The sequence below is a fragment of the Cervus elaphus genome, chromosome 24 (assembly GCF_910594005.1).
Source record: "Cervus elaphus chromosome 24, mCerEla1.1, whole genome shotgun sequence".
In the NCBI taxonomy this organism is placed as follows: domain Eukaryota; kingdom Metazoa; phylum Chordata; class Mammalia; order Artiodactyla; family Cervidae; genus Cervus; species Cervus elaphus.
In genome coordinates, this window is record NC_057838.1 from 19654492 (window position 1) to 19673969 (window position 19478).

Below are 19478 nucleotides of genomic sequence, written 5' to 3' on the forward strand. Positions count from 1 at the left end.
AAGAGAATAACAGGAACGAAAAAAAATAAAAATAAAAAAAAATAAATAAATAAAAATTAAGAAAGCAGAGCCAACCCTACTCCCCTCAGGCCTCAGGGACCCAGGTGGGAGTCACATCCCTGGGGCCTGAGCAGGCCTGGGTCTGGAGGCTGGACTCTCACGGGACTGACGGAGGATCTGCAAGCAAATGAGCCCCCTTGGACCTGCACTGCCCCCTCCCCTCTTGATGGGAGCACAAACCCCAGATCCAGGCAGGCCCTTCAAAAGCTACAGGAAGCCTACCTCACCCAAAGATCCGTGGATCCTCCTGGGTTAGAAGAGCTTTGTAAAGTCACCTGGGCTCCCCTCCTCGTGCCCTGGGGCTGGGGTCCCACCTCCACCCTCCCCCCTGAGAGTCCCCACACCTAGGGACCACAGCACCCTTAGCGGAGCGGTTTTGCAAGGACTGGGCTTTCTCCGTGGGGTGAAAGGTAACAGGGAAGGCGGAAAGACACACCAGCCCCTGAGCGTTTCTTCTCACGCGTTCAGCTCTCCTGGACAACCCAGGAACCCAGGTAACCAGATCTGTATGTGGGAAAGTGCTGCCGCCTTGTGGCCCTTGTCTGTAACAACACTTCAAAACCTGCAGCTTATGGTCACTTCCTAGTTACAAACCCTGGGAGGCTGGAAATGACACCCACTCTCAGGAAATGTCCTGTGGTAGATCTTGGAAGAATAATGCAAAACGGGGCTGACTTTCAAGAAGCCAATTTCAACAGGCAAATTTCATTGACACAGTTTGAAAAGAAAAAGCAGTGGAAAAGATAACCCATTGGCTATTAATGTGCTGCACTTAGTTGCTCAGTTGTCTGATTCTTTGCGACTCCATGGACTGTAGCCTACCAGGCTCCTCTGTCCGTGGGGATTCTCCAGGCCAGAATACAGCAGTGGGTTGCCATCTCCTCATGGCTGTTAATAGAGAAATGCAAGTGAAAACTACAAGGCGGGGGCTTCCCTGGTGGCTCGGTGGTAAAGAATCCGCCTTCCAATGCAGGAGACATGGGTTCAATTCCTGACCTGGGAGGATCCCACATGCCATGGAACAAGCCCATGAGCCACGACTGCTGAGCCTGTGTGCCTCGACTACTGAAGCCCGTGTGCCCCAGAGCCCGCGCTCTGCAACCAGAGAAGCCACTGCAGTGAGAAGCCCGTGCACCGCAACCAGAGAGCGGCCTCCACTCTCCACACTAGAGAAAAGCCCTCACAGCAACGAAGACCCAGAACAGCCAAAAATAAGCACATTTTTAAAAAAGAGCTACAAAGACGTATCACCTCACACCAGTCCCAAAAGTATCAAAGGTGGAGACAGCATGGAGCAAAGGGAACCCTCCTATGCTGCTGGCAGGGATGTAAACTGGTAACAGTCACTATGGAGAAATCTGCGAAGGTTCCTTAAAATCTAAAAATAAACCTAGCATATGGTCCAGCAATCCCACATCTGCACATATATCCAGGGAAAACTGTAACTTTGAAAGATATATGCACCCAACATTCACTGCAGCATTACTTACAACAGCCAAGACATGGAAGGAACCTAAATGTCCACTGACAGATGAATGGACAAAAAAGTTGTGGTATGTGTGCGCGCGCACGCACACACGCACACACACACACACACAGAGTGGAATATTACTCGGCTATATAGAAGGAACGAGTTTGAGTCAGTTCCAGTGAGTTAGATGAATCTAGAGCCTGTTATACAGAGTGAAGTAAGTTAGAAAGAGAAAAACAAATATCATATATTAATGCATATATATGACATCTAGAAAGATGATACTGATGAAGCTATTTGCAGCAACAGAGATGCCAACAGAGAACAGACTTGTGGACATACTGGAGGAAGGAGAGCGTGGGATGAACTGGGAGAAGAGCGCCGAAACACACACATATATATGTATTACCACATGTTAGAGAGACAGCCGGTGGGAATCTGGACTATGACACACGGAGCTCAGCCCCGTGCCTGCGACAACCCAGAGGGACAGGATGGGGAGGAGGGGGCTCCGGTGGAGGGAATGTACGTATAATTACGACTGGTCTGTGCTGTTGTACAGCTGAGACCATCACAACATTGCAAAGCAATTCTCCTCCAATTAAAAAAAAAAACTAGAGAGGATAAGCAAATCACATCATCAATCTTGTTTCATTTACACCAGCAGAGGGCTGCACTGGCCAAGGAATGCTAGTGCTGCCTTTTTTCTAGGGCTTCTGCATGCCTGTACATGCACTTAATTCCTCGATGGGATTTGGCGGGGGCGGGGGTGACTACAAAACTCAGCCTCCTTGCTTCCATATCAGTTGGTATTTTAGTTCAGCACAGTTGGGTTACTTGGGAGGGAGATGTGATGGAGAAAGGTAGAAATCAGAACCCTTTCTAACACCATATCCCAAAATAAACTCAAAATGGATTAAAAGACCAGAAACTATAAAACTCTGAGAGGAAAACATAGGCAGAACACTCTCTGACATAAATCACAGCAATATCCTCTATGACCCACCTCCCACAGTAATGAAAATAAAAACAAAAATAAACACATGAGACCTAATTAAACCTAAAAGCTTTCGCACAATGAAGCAAACTATAAGCAAGGTGAAGTGACAGCCCTCAGAATGGGAGAAGATAAAAGCAAATGAAACAACTGATAAAGAATTAATCTACAAAATACACAAGCATATTATGTAGCTCAACACCAGAAAAACAAACAATCCTATCAAAATATGGGCAGATGAACTAAACAGACATTTCTCCAAAGATATACAAATGGTTAATAAACACATAAAAAGATGCTCAAAATCGCTCATTACAGAAATGCAAATCAAAACTACAATGAGGTATTCTGATATTCTGACCTCATACCAGTCAGAATGGCCCTCAACAAAAAATCTACAAAAAATAAATGCTGGAGAGGGTGTAGAGGAAAAGGAACCCTCTCACACTGTTGGTGGGAATGCAAAATGATACAACCACTGTGGAGAAGAGTAGGGAGACTCCTTTAAAAACTAGGAATAAAACTACCATACGACCCAGCAATCCCACTGTAGGGCATATACCTTGAGGAAACCAGAAATGAAAAAGACACATGCACCGCAAAGCCCAGTGCAGCACCATTTACAGTCGCTGTAAATAACTGGAAACAACCTAGATGTCCATCGGCAGATGAATGGGTAAGGAAGTTGTGGTACTTATATACAATGGAATATTTCGCAGCTATAAAAAGGAACGCATTTGAGTCAGTTCTCATAAGGTGGATGAACCTAGAGCCTATTATAGACAGTGAAGTAAGTCACAAAGTGAAAGTGAAAGTGAAGTCGCTCGGTTGTGTCCGACTCTTTGCAAGCCCATGGACTGTACCCCACCAGGCTCCTCTGTCCATGGGATTTTCCAGGCAAGAATACTGGAGTGGGTTGCCATTTCCTTCTCCAGGGGAATCTTCCTGACCCAGGGATTGAACCCAGGTCTTCCGCCTTACAGGCAGACGCTTTACCGTCTGAGCCACCAGGGAAGTTATAGACAGTGAAGTAAGTCACAAAGAGGAAGACAAACATCGTACATTAACACATATATATATGGAATCTAGAAAGATGCTACCAACGATCCTGCATACAGGGTGGCAAAGGAGACACAGATGTGAAGAACAGACTTCTGGACTCAGTGGGGCAAGGAGAGGATGGGATGATTTGAGAGAACAGCACTGGAACATATACATTACCATACGTAAAACAGATGACCAGAGTTTAATGTATGAAGCAGGGCACCCAAAGCCAGTGCTCTACGACAGCCTGGAGGGATAGGGTGGGAAGGGAGGTAGGAGGGGGGTTCAGGATGGAGGGGACACATGTGTATCTATGGCCCATTCAATACTGATGCATGGCAAAAACCATCACAATACAGTAAACTAATTATCTGCCAATTAAATAAGTTTTGTTTTTAAGTTTTCTGATTGCTTAGGGAAAAGAGAAGTCCAATTTGGGAATGTGAATTACAGGGCATCTCTGCCATTACAAGGCCACCACAGACTTGCCTCATACTGAGTCATTAAAGAGTACAGAAAACAGTTTTCCACTCGTCATCAATTAAATCCTAGTTTTTGAAAATGGGAAACATTAACAGAGGTTCCCGAAGAGAAAATATTACAGAAAGATACCCACTCTCTGGAGGGAACATCTTGTTTCTTGTTATCCTCCCTGTGTTTCTGTAGTTGAAAGAGACACATACTCTCCTGAGGCTGCTGCATGTCAGTTTATAGTAACCAGCTTAGTTTTGTTTTTAATGATTACATTGAATGGCCATACCTCAGTTTACCTACCCAATTTCTCATGAAGAGGCCTTTAAGCTGTTTCCAATATTTTGCAATTAGAAACAATGTCACAGAGAATAACTGTGTGAATATTATTTTTGTATCCTCAGATATGTATCTTTGGGGTAAGTTCCCAGGTTAAGTGGTTACTGAGTTTGCGTAGTTTTGTTAAATAGTGCAAATTCCCCTCACCAGAGGTTGTACTGTTTTGCACTCCCAGAAATAGTGCACACACTTGTTTCTCCAACATCTCCCACAAAGTGCTTTCTCAAGCTTTGAATTTTTTTCATTCAGATAGGGAGAAATAATATTTAGTGTAATTTTAACTTGCATTTCTCCCTGAGAAAAATTCAGTGTATTTACATATATTCAAGAGCTACTTTTATGTTTTACTTGCCTGTTCATGTTTTTTGCCTATTTACATCCTATAGGGATTTTGGTTCCCCTACCTCTATTTTAAGAATTCTTCAAATATTAGGTATATCAGCTCTTTCTCTGTGGTATAACTTTTTTCTTAACCTTTTTGCCTGCCTTTTGCTTCTGTTTATGGTGTTTTTTGCCATCATGCTTTTTTCCCCAGACTATTTTTAGATAGTTGAGTATACAATTTTTCTTTAATTGCATGTATATTGAGTTAAAGTTAGAAAGCCTGTCCCCATTCGGATACAAAAGAATTTTAAGTTTTTTTTTAGTACTTGTATGGGTTCATATTTTACATTTAGGTCTGATACACCTGGGAGTTGATTCTTGTGACTGATGTCAGGGATGGATCTAATTTTACCTTTACGAACAGCTAGCAGTTGGTCTAATACCATTTTATACATGTGTATGTATAAATACATATTTATATATGTGCATACATGTATACACATATATAAATATATAAAACTATTTTCTTGTAGAAACAAGCACTCAAGGCAGCAGGATTTTCAGAAATGGTCAATCACATCAATACACTTAGAGCAGATGGCTAAAAGTGCTTGAAAAATCATGGGACTAGTATTTAATGAATTTATGCAAATTAAAATTCCTTCCCTGGTGGCTACCAAAATTTAATTTGTGTAACACGTTACAGTTTAGAAAAGTACCCCCACACCCTAAGTCTGGTTTACCCCACTGTAACTCCAATCCCAAGCAGGCTGTCCTCAACACTACGCAGAGGACGGACTAAGGCTACAGAAGAGCAGATGACTTAGAGCCACGCGCTTAGTGAATGGAGCACCCAGTCCGCTGCCTCCTGCCACGGTTCTCCAGAGTCCTGGCACCACAGTTCATTCACATTAAGACAGCGGTGGCTTTACAAAGTCCATTAAGAAGGTGGTGGCGGCTAAGACGCTCAAATATCTTGCAAGGCAGGGATGGATTAAGACTTTACTTGAAGGTTAAAGATCTCAAAATCCTGAGCATCTCCGGCAGCTAAAGAGAAGCAAAACATCTGGGAGTATAACAACAGATGTGGCTATCCAGCAATTCTGCTCCTGGGTATGTATCCAAAAAATCCAAAAACACTCGTTTGGAAAGACACATGCACCCCAGTGTTCAGAGTAGCATTACTTACAACTGCCAGATACGGAAGCAACCTCAGAATTCATCAACAGATGAATGGATAAATAAGATGTGGTACATAAATACAATGGAATATTACTCACAAAAAAGACTGAAATTTTGTCATTTGCAGCAATATGGACGGAGTTGGAGGGCATCAAGCTAAGTGAAATAAGTCGGACAAAGACAAATACTGTATGATATCACATATACGGAATTTAAAAGTTACAATAAACTAGACACAGAGAACAGCTAGGGGTTACAGCGGTGGGCGAGTGGGAGGTACAAACTAGCAGGTATAAGGGTGTACTGTACAACATGGGGAATATAGACAGTATTTCGTAATGACTTGGTGGAAAGTAATCTTTAAAACTGTATAAAAAATTTTTTAAACTAAAAAAAAAGTTGTGGTCATTAGCTACCATCTTAATAGTACACTTCCCACCTGCACAGAATTTTGCAAAAGGGCAGAGAGCACACGTACACCAAACAAGAGCGGGAGACCAACCCGGCTAACTATGGTGAGGTTGTGGCATTAAAGACAGAACAGACTTTAACAAAAACTGCTTGGAAGAGTCGCATCCTACAGGATGTCAGCTCCAATTTCTGAACCAAGACCTGGCTTTAAATTCAACATGGGGCAACATCAAATGACTGATTTGGCTACTGAGTTATCACAGCAGTTCTGAGGGTGATCAGAGGACCCCGAGAGGTCTCGACAACTTCACAGGGATTCTGGGAGGTCAGAACTCTTCTCCTCCGCCTGCTAAGAGGTCATCTGCATTTCTCACTGTGTGAATACTGGTTTGCACTGCAGGTGGAGTAAAACGAGGAGCCCTCTAGCACAAGGCAAGGCAGTGGGAGCAAACTGAATTTGCAGTCATTCTCTTCTTCACCACTCTGTGGGAAAATACAAAGCAAATTCACTTAAGAATTCCCTTGATGAAGTAAAATTTTATTAAGTTGCACCAACCAGTACCAGTTCTTCCACTGTTCTGTGAGGAAATGGAAAGACACATGTACATTTCTGCTGCTTACGAAAGTGTGTTTGTACTATCGAGTGATAAGCTGGTCTAGCCAATTCCTTCCCCTACTTGAAAGAATTACTTACAGACCAACTGGTTCTTCAGGCGTATTTGGGAGACATTTTCTCAATAATGAATGAACTGATCCTATCAGTACAAGGAATATAAACTGATAGTATCTGTTGCATTGATAGAATCTGAACTTTCCAGAAAAAAATTAGAACCTTGGAAAATTTGTATCGGCCACTGAGCCTGACAGTTTCCCACCACTTTAAACTTTTCTAATGAGATTTAATAATAACTAAAATTATGTTATTTGGGGAGGAGACATTTTATAATGGGACATGTTAGAATTTGGAAGAACCTGGAGTTTAGCAAACTGAGATTTTCTAAATCCAATGAATGATGTTACAGAAGTCACACGGGGGTAAAAATCCACTCCAGGTGAAAGAGAGACCAATGGTTTTCTCCACTGTAGTTAGCCTGCAAAATACACTTGCCAAGTCTTAGCATCAAAAGAGAAAAAGCACAATTCTCTGGAAAATCTATTAAAATACTACCTTTTTCCACCTATGTATTTTGAGGCTGCATTTTCTTCCTGGAATTCAGACAGCATTTCAGATCAGACGGAATATAGCAGATGGGAGAACCCAGTTGTCTTCCATTAAGCCAGACAATAAAGAGTTTATAAAAATGTAAGACAACAGCACCCTTCCACACACTTTTTTTAGTTTCACAGAGTTGTTTTCTATAAAGTTATGTTAGCATAAAATGGATATACTATTGTTACTTATAAATGAATATTTTAAATTTTTCAGCTTTTATTTACCATGTAGCAAATATAGATAAGTGACCACATTAAAAATAATTCTTTGGGGTTCTTAATAAATACAAATATAAAGGAATCCTGGGCATTCCCTGCTGATCTAGTGGTTAGGACTCCATGCTTTCACTGCTGAGGGCCCAGATTGGGCAACTAAGATCCCGCAAACTGTGAGCAAAAAGTAAATAAAACAGAAGAGGAATTCTGTGAGCAAAAATATTGAAAATCACTGTATCTAAAATTTTAGAAAAATAAATTTTACCCCAAGACAAGACAGAAAAGAATTGTCACCAACTAATTCTAAAAAGTTTTGGTAATACAATGACATCAAGGTACAGCTCTGCCCCTGCATGTGTGGTGGTGTGTCTGGGTGTGTATTATTCTCCCTCCAAATATATATAATCGTATTTTGAGAAATTGGAGGCATCATTATTTTATTGTTTCTTAAAAATATAACTATCTCCATATATGCTCTATCTGAAAAATCTTTAAAAATATCTCTGAATTTCATGTACCTCTTCACATTAATCATTTCATGTATTTTTTATTTTATGTATACATTATAGTTCTTCCTATAATTCTCTGAAGTGATCATGATCACAGGATAAATCTTACACATATAGCGAGAATTCCCTATCACTGTCTACAATCCTATTTCAGCATGGGGAACCATTATTTGATAAAGACATTAATACAGGTGCTACATGAAGGAGGAATTCCCATATTTTGGCATTTTTCCAATTTAAGAAGCAAGTACTTTCTGTAAAGCAAAAGCCCACATAGAAAACGGTAAAGAATATTACCATTTGGGCCACTGTTATATTCCATAATGGGCCTTATAAATTGATATCTGATAGCTTTAAAGAAGCAAAAATAACAAGTTCTACATCAATCTTGGGCTTCCCTGGTGGCTCAGTACTAAAGAATCTGTGCCTGTCAACGCAGGAAACATGGGTTCAGTCCTTGAGTTGGGAAGATCCTCTGGAAAAGGAAGTGGCAAGCCATTCCAGTATTCTTACCTGGGAAATCCCAGGGACAGAGAAGCCTGATGGGTTGCATGAGGTTGCATGAGGTTGCATGAGTTGCATGGGGTTGCAAGAGTTGGACTCAACTTAGTGACTAACCACCACCACCAATCTTACATAAACTCTTTACAATGAACACAAAGAGGGAATACTTCAAAACTTGATTCATGATGTCAAACATAAGCTTGATATCAAAGACTGACAAGTCCATGAAAAGTATAGGTCAATTTTTCTCAGAAGCATGATGTAAAATCCTAACAAAATATGAACAAACCAAATTCAGTTTTATCAAGATCAAGTTAAACCTATTTCAGAGATACAAAAGTGGCTTAATATTTCTAAGAGATAATGTAACTGATAATCATTAACAGAAAAATTATCTCTAATATATTAAAAAATTTTTATAAAATTTAACACCTATCTATAATAAAACTTACATAACTAGGAAAGAAGAGAACTTTCTGATAGAGGATCTCCAAAAGCATGCAACAAATAAACTCAATAGTGAAATACTTAAAGCTTTCACTCAGGAAACAAGATAAAGATACTTCTACTCCTTGGTTCCAGAGAATCCTACATTGGAGTATAGGTGTCACAAAGCAAGATAACATTAGAAAAGAAGAAATAAAACTCATTATTTACAGATGACATAATTGTACTAGAAAAATATAAAGTACAGAGGGTGCACCTTTCCATAACCCAATTTGTAGAGCAGAGGACTGTAGACCAGATGCATGTATAATAAACTACAGATGAACTATTACATTAATAAATGGATTTTAGTAAGGTTGCTGGATAAGATCAATAAAAAAAAAAAAGTGTATTTCTACATACCAGCAACAAAGTAACATTTTAAAAGGATGCCATCTAAAATACCATCAAAGAGAGAATTCTCTGGCAGTCCAGTGGTTAGAACCCCTCCCTTTCACTGCTGAGGACCCAGGAGTCTGGGAACTAAGATCCCACAAGCTGCACAACACAGCCAAAATAAATAAATAAGTAATAAAATAGCTTTAAAAAATTAGCTGAAAAAACATCTACCAAAAGAAAATGCAATCTGAAATACAAATACACTTGAAACTATAAATACTGCAAGGAGACAATGAAGATCTATATAAATACAAAGATTTTCCTCTGCATAGTTTTGGAGGATATAAAAATTATAATTATCCCCAAAAGGATCTATAAATTCAATGCAATCTCAATCAAAATGCCACTTTTCTTTGGTGTGGCAATGGACCAGTTGACTCTAAAGTTTATATGGAAATGTAAAATGTCAAGAATAGCTAAAATAATCTTATGGAAATACATTAGAGGAGGGCTTAGGCTGCCAGACAAAGGCTTCTTTTTTAACTACAGAAATTGACAAGACAGTACTGGTACAGGACACACACCCCGGCATTATGGATAAGACGGAAAGCCCAGAAACAGACGCATGAACCAACAGACAGTCCAATTATGACCAAGGTGACTGCGGTTCAGAAGGATGATACCCTCCCCCCAACTGATGGAAGAAAAGCTATGATAAACCTAGACAGCGCATTAAACAGTAGAGACGTCACCTTTTGACAAAGGTCCGTCTAGTCAAAGCTATGGTTTTTCCAGTAGTCATGTATGGATATGAGAGTTGGACTATAAAGAAAGCTGAGCACCAAAGAATTGATGGTTTTGAACTGTGTGTTGGAGAAGACTCTTGAGAGTCCCTTGGACTGCAAGGAGATCCAACCAGTCCGTCCTAAAGGAGATCAGTCCTGAATATTCACTGGAAGGACTGATGCTGAAACTCCACTACTTTCACCACCTGATGCAAAGAACTGACTCATTGAAAGACCGATGCCAGGCAAGACTGAAGGTGGGAGAAGGGGACGATAGAAGATGAGATGGTTGGATGGTATTATCGACTCAATGGACATGAGTTTGAGCAAGCTCTGGGAGTTGGTGATGGACAGGGAAGCCTGGCGTGCTGCAGTCCACGGGGTCGCAAAGAGTCGGACACGACTGAGCAACTGAACTGAACGATAACGAATTAACTGAACACGTTAAAAAAAAACCCTTATCCCCTACTTCACACCACGTACAGAAATCAATCTCAGGTGAATTGATGAATTGTAGAAAAGTAAAACAATAAAGCTTCTGGGGGGAAAAAAAACTTAAGACTATCTTCACAACCTTTAAAAGTGAAGTCGCTCAGTTGTGTCCGACTCTTTGCGACCCCATAGACCGTAACCTACCAGGCTCCTCTGTCCATGGGATTTCCCAGGCAAGAGTACTGGAGTGTGTTGCCATTTCCTTCTCCAGGGTATCTTCCCGACCCAGGGATCGAACCCAGGTCTCTGGCATTGCAGGCAGATGCTTTACCGTCAGAGCAACCTCTGAGGACAAGCAAAAACACTTCAGAACAGGTTAAAAAAAGAGTGAAAGGGCCAAACCACAGAAGGAGAAAAGATATCTGCAATGCATATCTGACAAAGACTAGTATTCTGAATATGTTAAGAATGAGTCAGAAAGACGCCACATATTTCCCTGTTTTTCTGAGGAGGGGAAAAAAGAAAAGATTCTTAAGATTCTCAAACAGGTACATTACAGTTATAAGGATAACCAAATGGCCAATAAACATGAAATGTGCTTAATTTCATTATTTATCAAGGAAATAAAATTAAAATCACAATAAGATCCTACTGTATCAATAAAACTCCAGCCAGAATGACAGACAATAGCAAGTGTATACAAAGATAGACAGCAACTGGAACTCTTGTATATTGCTGGAAGCAATGCAAATTCCTTTTAGAAAACTGATACATAATTCACGTATCATAATTCACCCTTCTGAAGTGACAAGTCTTTAGTCTATTCACAAGACTGAGGACTATGTCATTTCAGAACTACTTCTATAACCCTCAAAAGAAACCTATACCTATTAGCAGTCAATCCTCACTGCCCCCTCCTCTTGCAACCACTAATATGTCTCAGAGAATTGGTCTATTCTGGACATTTCATATAAATGGAATCACACATTTTGACTTTTTGTGACTGGCTTCTTTCACTTAACATGTTTCCAAAGTTCATCCATGTTGTAGTAGATATCAATACTTCATTCTTCTTGTTTGTTTGTTTGGGCATACCACCTGACTTGTAGGATCCTAGGTCTGGACCAGAGATTGAGCCTGGGCCCTCGGCAGCAAAAGCATAGAGTCCTAACCACTGGACCACCAATTCCTCATTCCTTTTTATAGTTGAAAAATATTCCATCATACGGACAGGCCACACTTTGTTTATCCATTTGTCCAATGATGGATGTCTGGGTTATTTTCACCTTTTAGCTATTATCACTAGCTGGTAATAGCTGTACTGTTATATATAATGCTGCTATAAACATCTGTATACAAATGTTTCTAGGAGGACACACATTCTCATTTCTGTTGGGGATATATCCAGGAGTGGAAGTGCTAGGTCTTACGGTAAGTATATGCTTAACCTCCTGAGGAACCACCACACTGCTGTCCAAAGCGGCTGTGCCACTTTACATTCCCAACAGCAACATACAGGTGTTCTAATTTCTTCACGTATTTGCCAATTGTTACTTTTTATTTTTGGCTGTGAGGTTGGGATCTCAATGTGGCTTTGTTTTGCATCTCCCCAGTTATCAACACTAATGACATCAAGCATCTTTATATGTGCTTGTCATTTGTGTATCTTCTCTGAAGAAGGATCTACTCAAGTATTTTGTCCATTTTAACACTAGGTTGATTTCCTATGAAGTTTTAAAGAGTTTTCCTAAATTCTGAATACTAAACCCTTATCAGATATATAACTTGCAAACATTTTCTCCCAGAAATGTGACCTCTTATAACTCTGGAAAAACTGTTTGGCTAAACATTTAAGATCTGCTAATGCTGAAAATACACACAGTTTATGAATCCAGCAATCCAGGTCGACATTATACACCCAACAGAAAGAACACATTTTCCACCAGACACACTGCAGACTGTTCATGAGAGCACCAGTCATAACAGCAAGAGGAAAACTGAGAAACCACCCAGATATCCGGCAGGAAGCTGAATACCGGTCCCCCAAGGATGCCACTGTTCTCGTCTCTGGCACCTCTGTGCATTACTTCACTAGGAACTCCACAGGTGCAATCAGGATTCTCAGAGGGGGAAATCAGACTCCCATATTCTTGGAAGTCATCCCTCCATCCCAACAAGTAAAAAAGCTGAACACACCGGGAAAAACAAACAAGTCTTCTTGGATCTGTCAGAGAAGCGAGGTGACAGGGCCAACTGCAGCCCCCACACTGGAGAGACAGGTGGGTGGACACGGAGAATCACAACCTACTGAAGCAGAAACTTCCAGGCAGAAACCTCTATGGGAGGCAACACTGGGGTGAGGGGGCCTGAACTGTAACTAACACATTGCTAGAGCTCAGCATGGACGAGTCTTGAGTTAAACACTATGGGGATCATGAGGGGGTCCCCACAGTTTTGTGGGTTTTACCTCCAGGAGCTCTACTAGAGTCTCAGAGGGAAATTCAGAGAAAAATCCCCTGGTGCTTCTGGCAGGGGAAGGAAGAAAGTAACCATTTTGAAATGTCAGAGTCTTCTGTTCTTAACAAGGCCTGCCCTCAGCAGAAATTATTTTATCAGAGACTGAACATACTGGTAGGGAAATCCTCAACTCCAGCTCCCCCTAGAGAAGCACTCGTGAAGTTCAGAGCCCAGGGACACGGGCTTACTGAGAACTGATCACACCTCCCCAAGCCCTCACCATCAATCACAGCACTAAAAGGTCTATTCCCTGGAGCTCCTGTTACCCAGCACACCATGCTCAGCTGTCAACAGAAAATTACAAGGCAGAGTAAAAGCTCCCCCACCCCCAAAAAACCCGCATCACAGCCTGAAGAGACACAGCAAGCATCAGAACCACATTCAGACTTGGCAGAAATGACAGAACTATTAGACCACGAACTTAAAACAGCTGTGATTAATACGTTAAGGGCTTTAACAGTAAAAGTAGACAATACACCAAAACAAATGGGTAATATAAGTAGAGAGATGGAAATTCTAAGAAATAACCTTTTTAAAAAACAGACATAAAACTGTACAGAAACGATGAATGCTTTCCACGGGCTCATCAGTCGACTGGACTTGGCTGAGGAAGAATCTCTGAGCTGAACGATAGGTTAACAGAAACTTCGAAAACTAAAAAGCAGAGATAAAAAAAGCCTGGGGGTGGGGCGGGAAAAAAAGAGGAAACAGAATACCCCAAAACTATGGGACAACTACAAACAATGTAATATATGCATGAGAACGCTGAGATACGAGAGAAAAGGATGGAAAAAATACTTGAAGCAATAGTGACTGAGAATTTCCCCCAAGTTAATATTATTGAGAATTTCCCCCCAATTAATGTCAGATACTAAACCACAGACCCAGGAAGTTCAGAAAGTACTAAAGATAACAACCACTCCTCCACCCCCACCCCTAGGCATAGCATATTCAAAGCTGCATAAAATCAAAGATTTTTAAAATCTTAGAAGAAGTCAAAGGGAAAACACCACCTATGGAGGACTCAAGGCAGTAACATTCAATCCCTCTTCAGCAACCACGAAGGCAAGGAGAGAGAAGCGCTGGGGGAGCTCACAGCGGATTACTCACGTGGGCCACCTTTAATCCCGTGGATCCTGATATGCAGAAGCAGCAGGGTCAGAGTGAGCAGCAGTGTGCTGGAAGCAGAGACTAGAAGATGCAACGCTGTTGCCTTTGAAGACGGACAGAGGACCAGGAACCAAGGAATTCAGGCAGCCTCTAGAAGCTGGAAAGGAAGGAAACAGTCGCTCCCTGGAGCCTCCACAAGAAACCAGACCTGCTGACACTTGAACGTAGCACAGCTGATTTGGGGCTTCTGACCTCCAGAATGGCATGATAACACATTTGAATTAAACCAGCAAATTCTGTCCGCGTGTTACGCAGCAGGAGGAAACCAAGATACCCCTGTCAACAGCACGCTAGAGAAATCACAGCGCTTTTGCACAAGGAATAGTGTGATGCAATGAGAATCAGTAACTATTGCTACAGGCAACAAAATGGAGGCAGCCCGGAAAACGGAAAGAAGCCTGACGCAAAGAAATATGAACGCTAAGATTCCATTTATATACAGCTTAAATATAAGTAGAACTCATCTGTGGCTTTGGAGGAAAGGGCAGGAGTTACTTGCTGGGTGGGAGGGCTGATGAGGGGGCACACAGGAAAATACCAGCAACGCTGTCCTTCTCCATGCTGGTGCTGGTTATATGTGGTAACTTTGTGGTATTTCAAACCACACACCTGTTAAGTTGTCTACTTTTCTGTACTGTATACGTCAATTTAAAAGGGCTAAAACAAAATTAATTTAAAAACAGATTTCCTTGCAAAAATTGGGACCAAAAAAGGTTTAAACTCTAACCACACTAAACAAAAGATCTTCAATTAGTTAAAACTAAACCTCATATAAAGTGAACAGTTATAATTAATTCAGGTAACAAAGTAATTCTGAGGGTTTTCTAGTACACAGAAAAAAAAACAAAACAAAACACATGACTTGGTCTAGACATGCAAAAGCAGCAGACATCCCACAGTATACCCTGAAGCACAGTCTACAATTCTCTTCACTGGTTTCTTACTTCAAGTACAACTAGTTTAGAAAAACTGGTCTTTACACCACCAGAATTGCAGAATCGTTAAGAGTTTATCAGTGGCGTTTTCCCCCTCATATTTTATCAAACAAAATGTTTTTTAAAATTAATTTTTTCATGCCCACAAACATCCTAGGTTTTTCCCACACTGAAACAAATTATAACCCTTTCGTATATTTTAGTATTTACATTCAACCATTAGGAGCCAAATACTACTATAAAACTAAACAGATTTTAAAGTTATAATAAAAGAATTACATTTGAAAGTAGAGGTGTCGTCCTCAAATATTTTGTGGAAAAAAAAATCTTTGGAATATATATTATAAAGTTATAACAAAGACCAATGTAAATAGTAGTAACCGTTTTCCCTCAATTATCTGAAATTAAGCAATAGGTCAAATGTATGTATGTATGTTCTTTAGGTGAACGTCAGTACGAAAATCTAACTGTTCTTACAAATGTTTCAAAACAAGCACTGAAAACTGAGTATCAAAACGGTGAAACAACTACCAGGTGATCTGACCTGTAAGGACCTGTAAAAGTAGCTATGCAAATTTACCGAACTTTTAAAACAGCTTCTGCCCAATAAATAACGATAAAAAGGGCTTTATTTTTTCCTACTAGGAATGCTGACATTAGATTCGATAATTCAAGACATGCTGATAGGAAAGATGTAATGATCAAGGTAAATTCCTAATTTAAGGAGACTTACAAGGTAGTAATCTCATGTACTTACTTGTCTCTTAGAAGAGTAGAAAGCTTAATAAGCCTATGAAGTTAAATACTTTAAAATACTGACAAATCTTATTCATTATATGATAAATATAGATTTACATATAAGAGAATGCAACAAGTTATCTGAACCTGAATGCAGAGAATAAATACTTTATTAACTGATTACAGTTGAAAGTCACAAACAAAAAAGGGGTATATTAAGGCAGAGTCATATATATATATATAGGTAAATATATATATATATAGACAAATCCAAAGACTGTTACCTCTTTACATTTTAACAACCTCTGCATTTTTCTTGTACACATTTAGGCAGTGTGCTTTCTTTTTCTTCTCAGTTAAAGAAACAAATCTTGACCAATGTTTCTAAATCATATTTTGATAACTTATAGGACCATGGATTAAGACAGTGACTAGTGTATCCAGTGCTACCTGATAGTTTTCTCAGCATATTTCATGTGTGGTGGTATAGTTACGGTGGTGTGGAAAATCTGACAACTGATCATCTCCTCTCTTCCAGCAAAACTAACACATAACTTTTTAAAAGATTTCTTAACAGTCTTAACTAAAATAAGCTTGGACTTCCAAGTCAGTCTAATGCCCAAAGCATATTATTTTTCTGCCCTTCCCAAACCCTCCTAGACATTTTAAGTAGCCTTTAGAATATGATCCCATGGCTGTATTTCAGATCTATAAATCTGAGTTTTTCAAAATCCAAAATTACTTTCTTATGCAAAGTGGCGATGCAAATAGCAATCCTACATAGTGTAGAATAATTTTTTCTGTATAGTTCCCTTTTATTAAAAAATGGGCAACCACACACACCAAAAAAGGACATAAATTTAGTCCATCTGAAAAAGCACTCCAGCTCCCTAATTCCACTTTAGAAGGAGAAGGCAGAGGCAAGTTTACATTATCCCAGATAACTGAATAAATGGCTTTATTTGGTATCTTCAAGAAGCTTCTCCTTCTGTAGGAGATGCAGGTGTTGTAGCGGAAACTGTAACTGGTTTTCGTGCAATTCTGTCCAGTTCCGCATGAACATCTGACAGGACAGGCTTCTGGCCTACATTGAAGGAAAAGAAACTAAGATTTAGACATAAGGCAAAATATCTTTTACACCAATGCATCTTCATTTAACAACTGCCAATGGTTTCATTAACTTTATCTAACACACATATAAAAAACATATGTATAAACATATCTTTATCTAAAACACCTAAAACTTTACCTAAAGCGCGCGAGCGCACACACACACACACACATATATATATATAAACATCCTAATTTAAAAACAAATTTCCTCATTTTCTTTTTTTTTTAAATTTTTTATTTTAGGGGGGTCGCATGGCATGTGGGATCTTAGTTCCCTGACCAGGGATCAAACTCACTCCCCCTGCAGTGGAAGCACAGAGTCTAAACCACTGGACTGCCAGGAAAGTCCTTACAGTCCCTTCATGTTAAATTGTAGGGTCTGTTACTAAATAGAAGTAAAACTAGCACCTACCATTTCATCTCATAAAGGTTTTTTTTGTTTGTTTGTTTTAAATAAGAAGGCACAGAACAAACGTAGAAAATAGCCAGAAAATAGCCAATAAAATTTTGTAATCTGGAAAGATGAGTGAGTGGTAATTAAATTAGCAGTCCTGAGACAGGTTATCTTTTCTACACTGAGGGTGACAGAAGCCAGAAAGTAAATCAATTTATACTCAGAAATCTGTAAGATTAAAAATGGTAGCAGCAGGTACTTGAGAAAAGGGTGGCAAGAAGGTGTGATTAAAAAAGGAGAATAGGTGAAAGTCTGAAGAGTACTTATACAAACAACAAAAGGAAAAAACACTTGATCAAAATTAAAAAATTCTGTGTTTCACAGGACACTCTTACCAAAGTTAAGGGACAACCAATACAAGAATACTTGTAAATTCTATGTCTGTTATATAGGGGAGACAATACTTGCAAATTCTACATTTGAAAAACGTCCAGCAAACAGAAAATATAAAAAACACTTAGAACTCAATAATAAAAACAACCCCATTTTAAATGGGCAAAGACTTTGAATAGACATTTCACCAAAGATTAGATAAAAATGGCTATTAAACACATAAAAAGATTTTCAAAATCATTAGCTATCAGGGAAATTCAAATCAAAACCACAGTGAGATACAACTTCACAGCCGAAATGATGTCTCTAACCAAAAAGATGGACAAGTGGTGACCATTTTGTAATGTATAAAAATATCAAACCAGGGACCACCCTGCAGTCCAGTGGTTAGGACTCTGAGCTTCCACTGCATAGGGCACGGGTTCCATCCCTTGTTGGGGAACTGAGATCCCACATGCTGTGCGGTGTGGCCAAAACAAAAAAAATCAAATCACTAGGCTGTATACTTGAAATACACTATTGTTCATCAATTGTATTTCACTCTAAAACACAGACACACATGCAAAAATACTCTAACAAAGAGACATTCTGGACTTGGTTAAGCAAAACCAAAAGAAAAAACAACAAAAACCCACAAAGATGAATAATAACACCTGTTGGAAAGCATGTAGAGAAACTGAGGTCCTCATAAACTGCTGGTGGGAATGTAAAGTGGTGCGGCATTTTGGAAACTTGAAACACAGGGGTACTACATGACCCCCCAGTCCCACTCCTAGACACATACCCAAGGGAAATGAAAACATGTGCATGTCAACTGGTGAATGGATAAATAAAAGATGTATGCAGAACCACACAATGGGATTTTTTTCAACAGTAAAAAAATACTGATATATATGCTACAACATGGATGAAACTCAAAAACATTACTTTAAATAGGCATATACTGTATGATTCCCATTTATATGAAATCTTCAGATAGGCAAATACACAGAGAAAGAAAGCAAATCACTGCCTAGGAGGAGTGTAGGGGAGGGAAGGGTAACTGCTAATAGCTAGGGGTTTTTTTTTAGTTTTTTAAAAAGATTTTTACAATGCTGTGCTGGTTTCTGAGATACAACAACTCAAATCATCCACTCTCTCTTCTCCCCCACCCCATCCTTGCAGGCCATCCCAGAGCACCAGACTGGGCTCCCTGGGCTCCACAGCAACTTCTCCCCAGCTAGCCATCCTGCCTGAGAGCGTATACTTCCTCCACCCGCCCCGCTCTCCCCCGAGCTGTGCACACAAGCCCACGCTCTACGTCTGCACCTGTTCCTTCCCTGCATGTAGCTTCCTCAGTGTCAGCTTAGTCTAGATTCCATATATATGCGCTAATACAGTGTATTGGTTTTCTCTGACGTACTTCACTCTGTATTATTAGGCTCTAGGTTCAACCA

The 19478-nt window shown here is 39.9% G+C and overlaps 1 protein-coding gene across 1 annotated transcript in view; it reads right to left on the bottom strand.

Annotated features, from left to right (window-relative positions):
* Positions 1 to 16294: 16294 nt before the first annotated feature.
* Positions 16295 to 19478, bottom strand: part of DYNC1LI1 (dynein cytoplasmic 1 light intermediate chain 1) — a 52248-nt gene continuing 49064 nt past the window's right edge. The window contains exon 13 of the mRNA XM_043886156.1: positions 16295 to 17226. Coding sequence (XP_043742091.1) covers positions 17114 to 17226 — 113 coding nt within the window. The 3' untranslated portion in view covers positions 16295 to 17113. The remainder of the gene's footprint in view (positions 17227 to 19478) is intronic.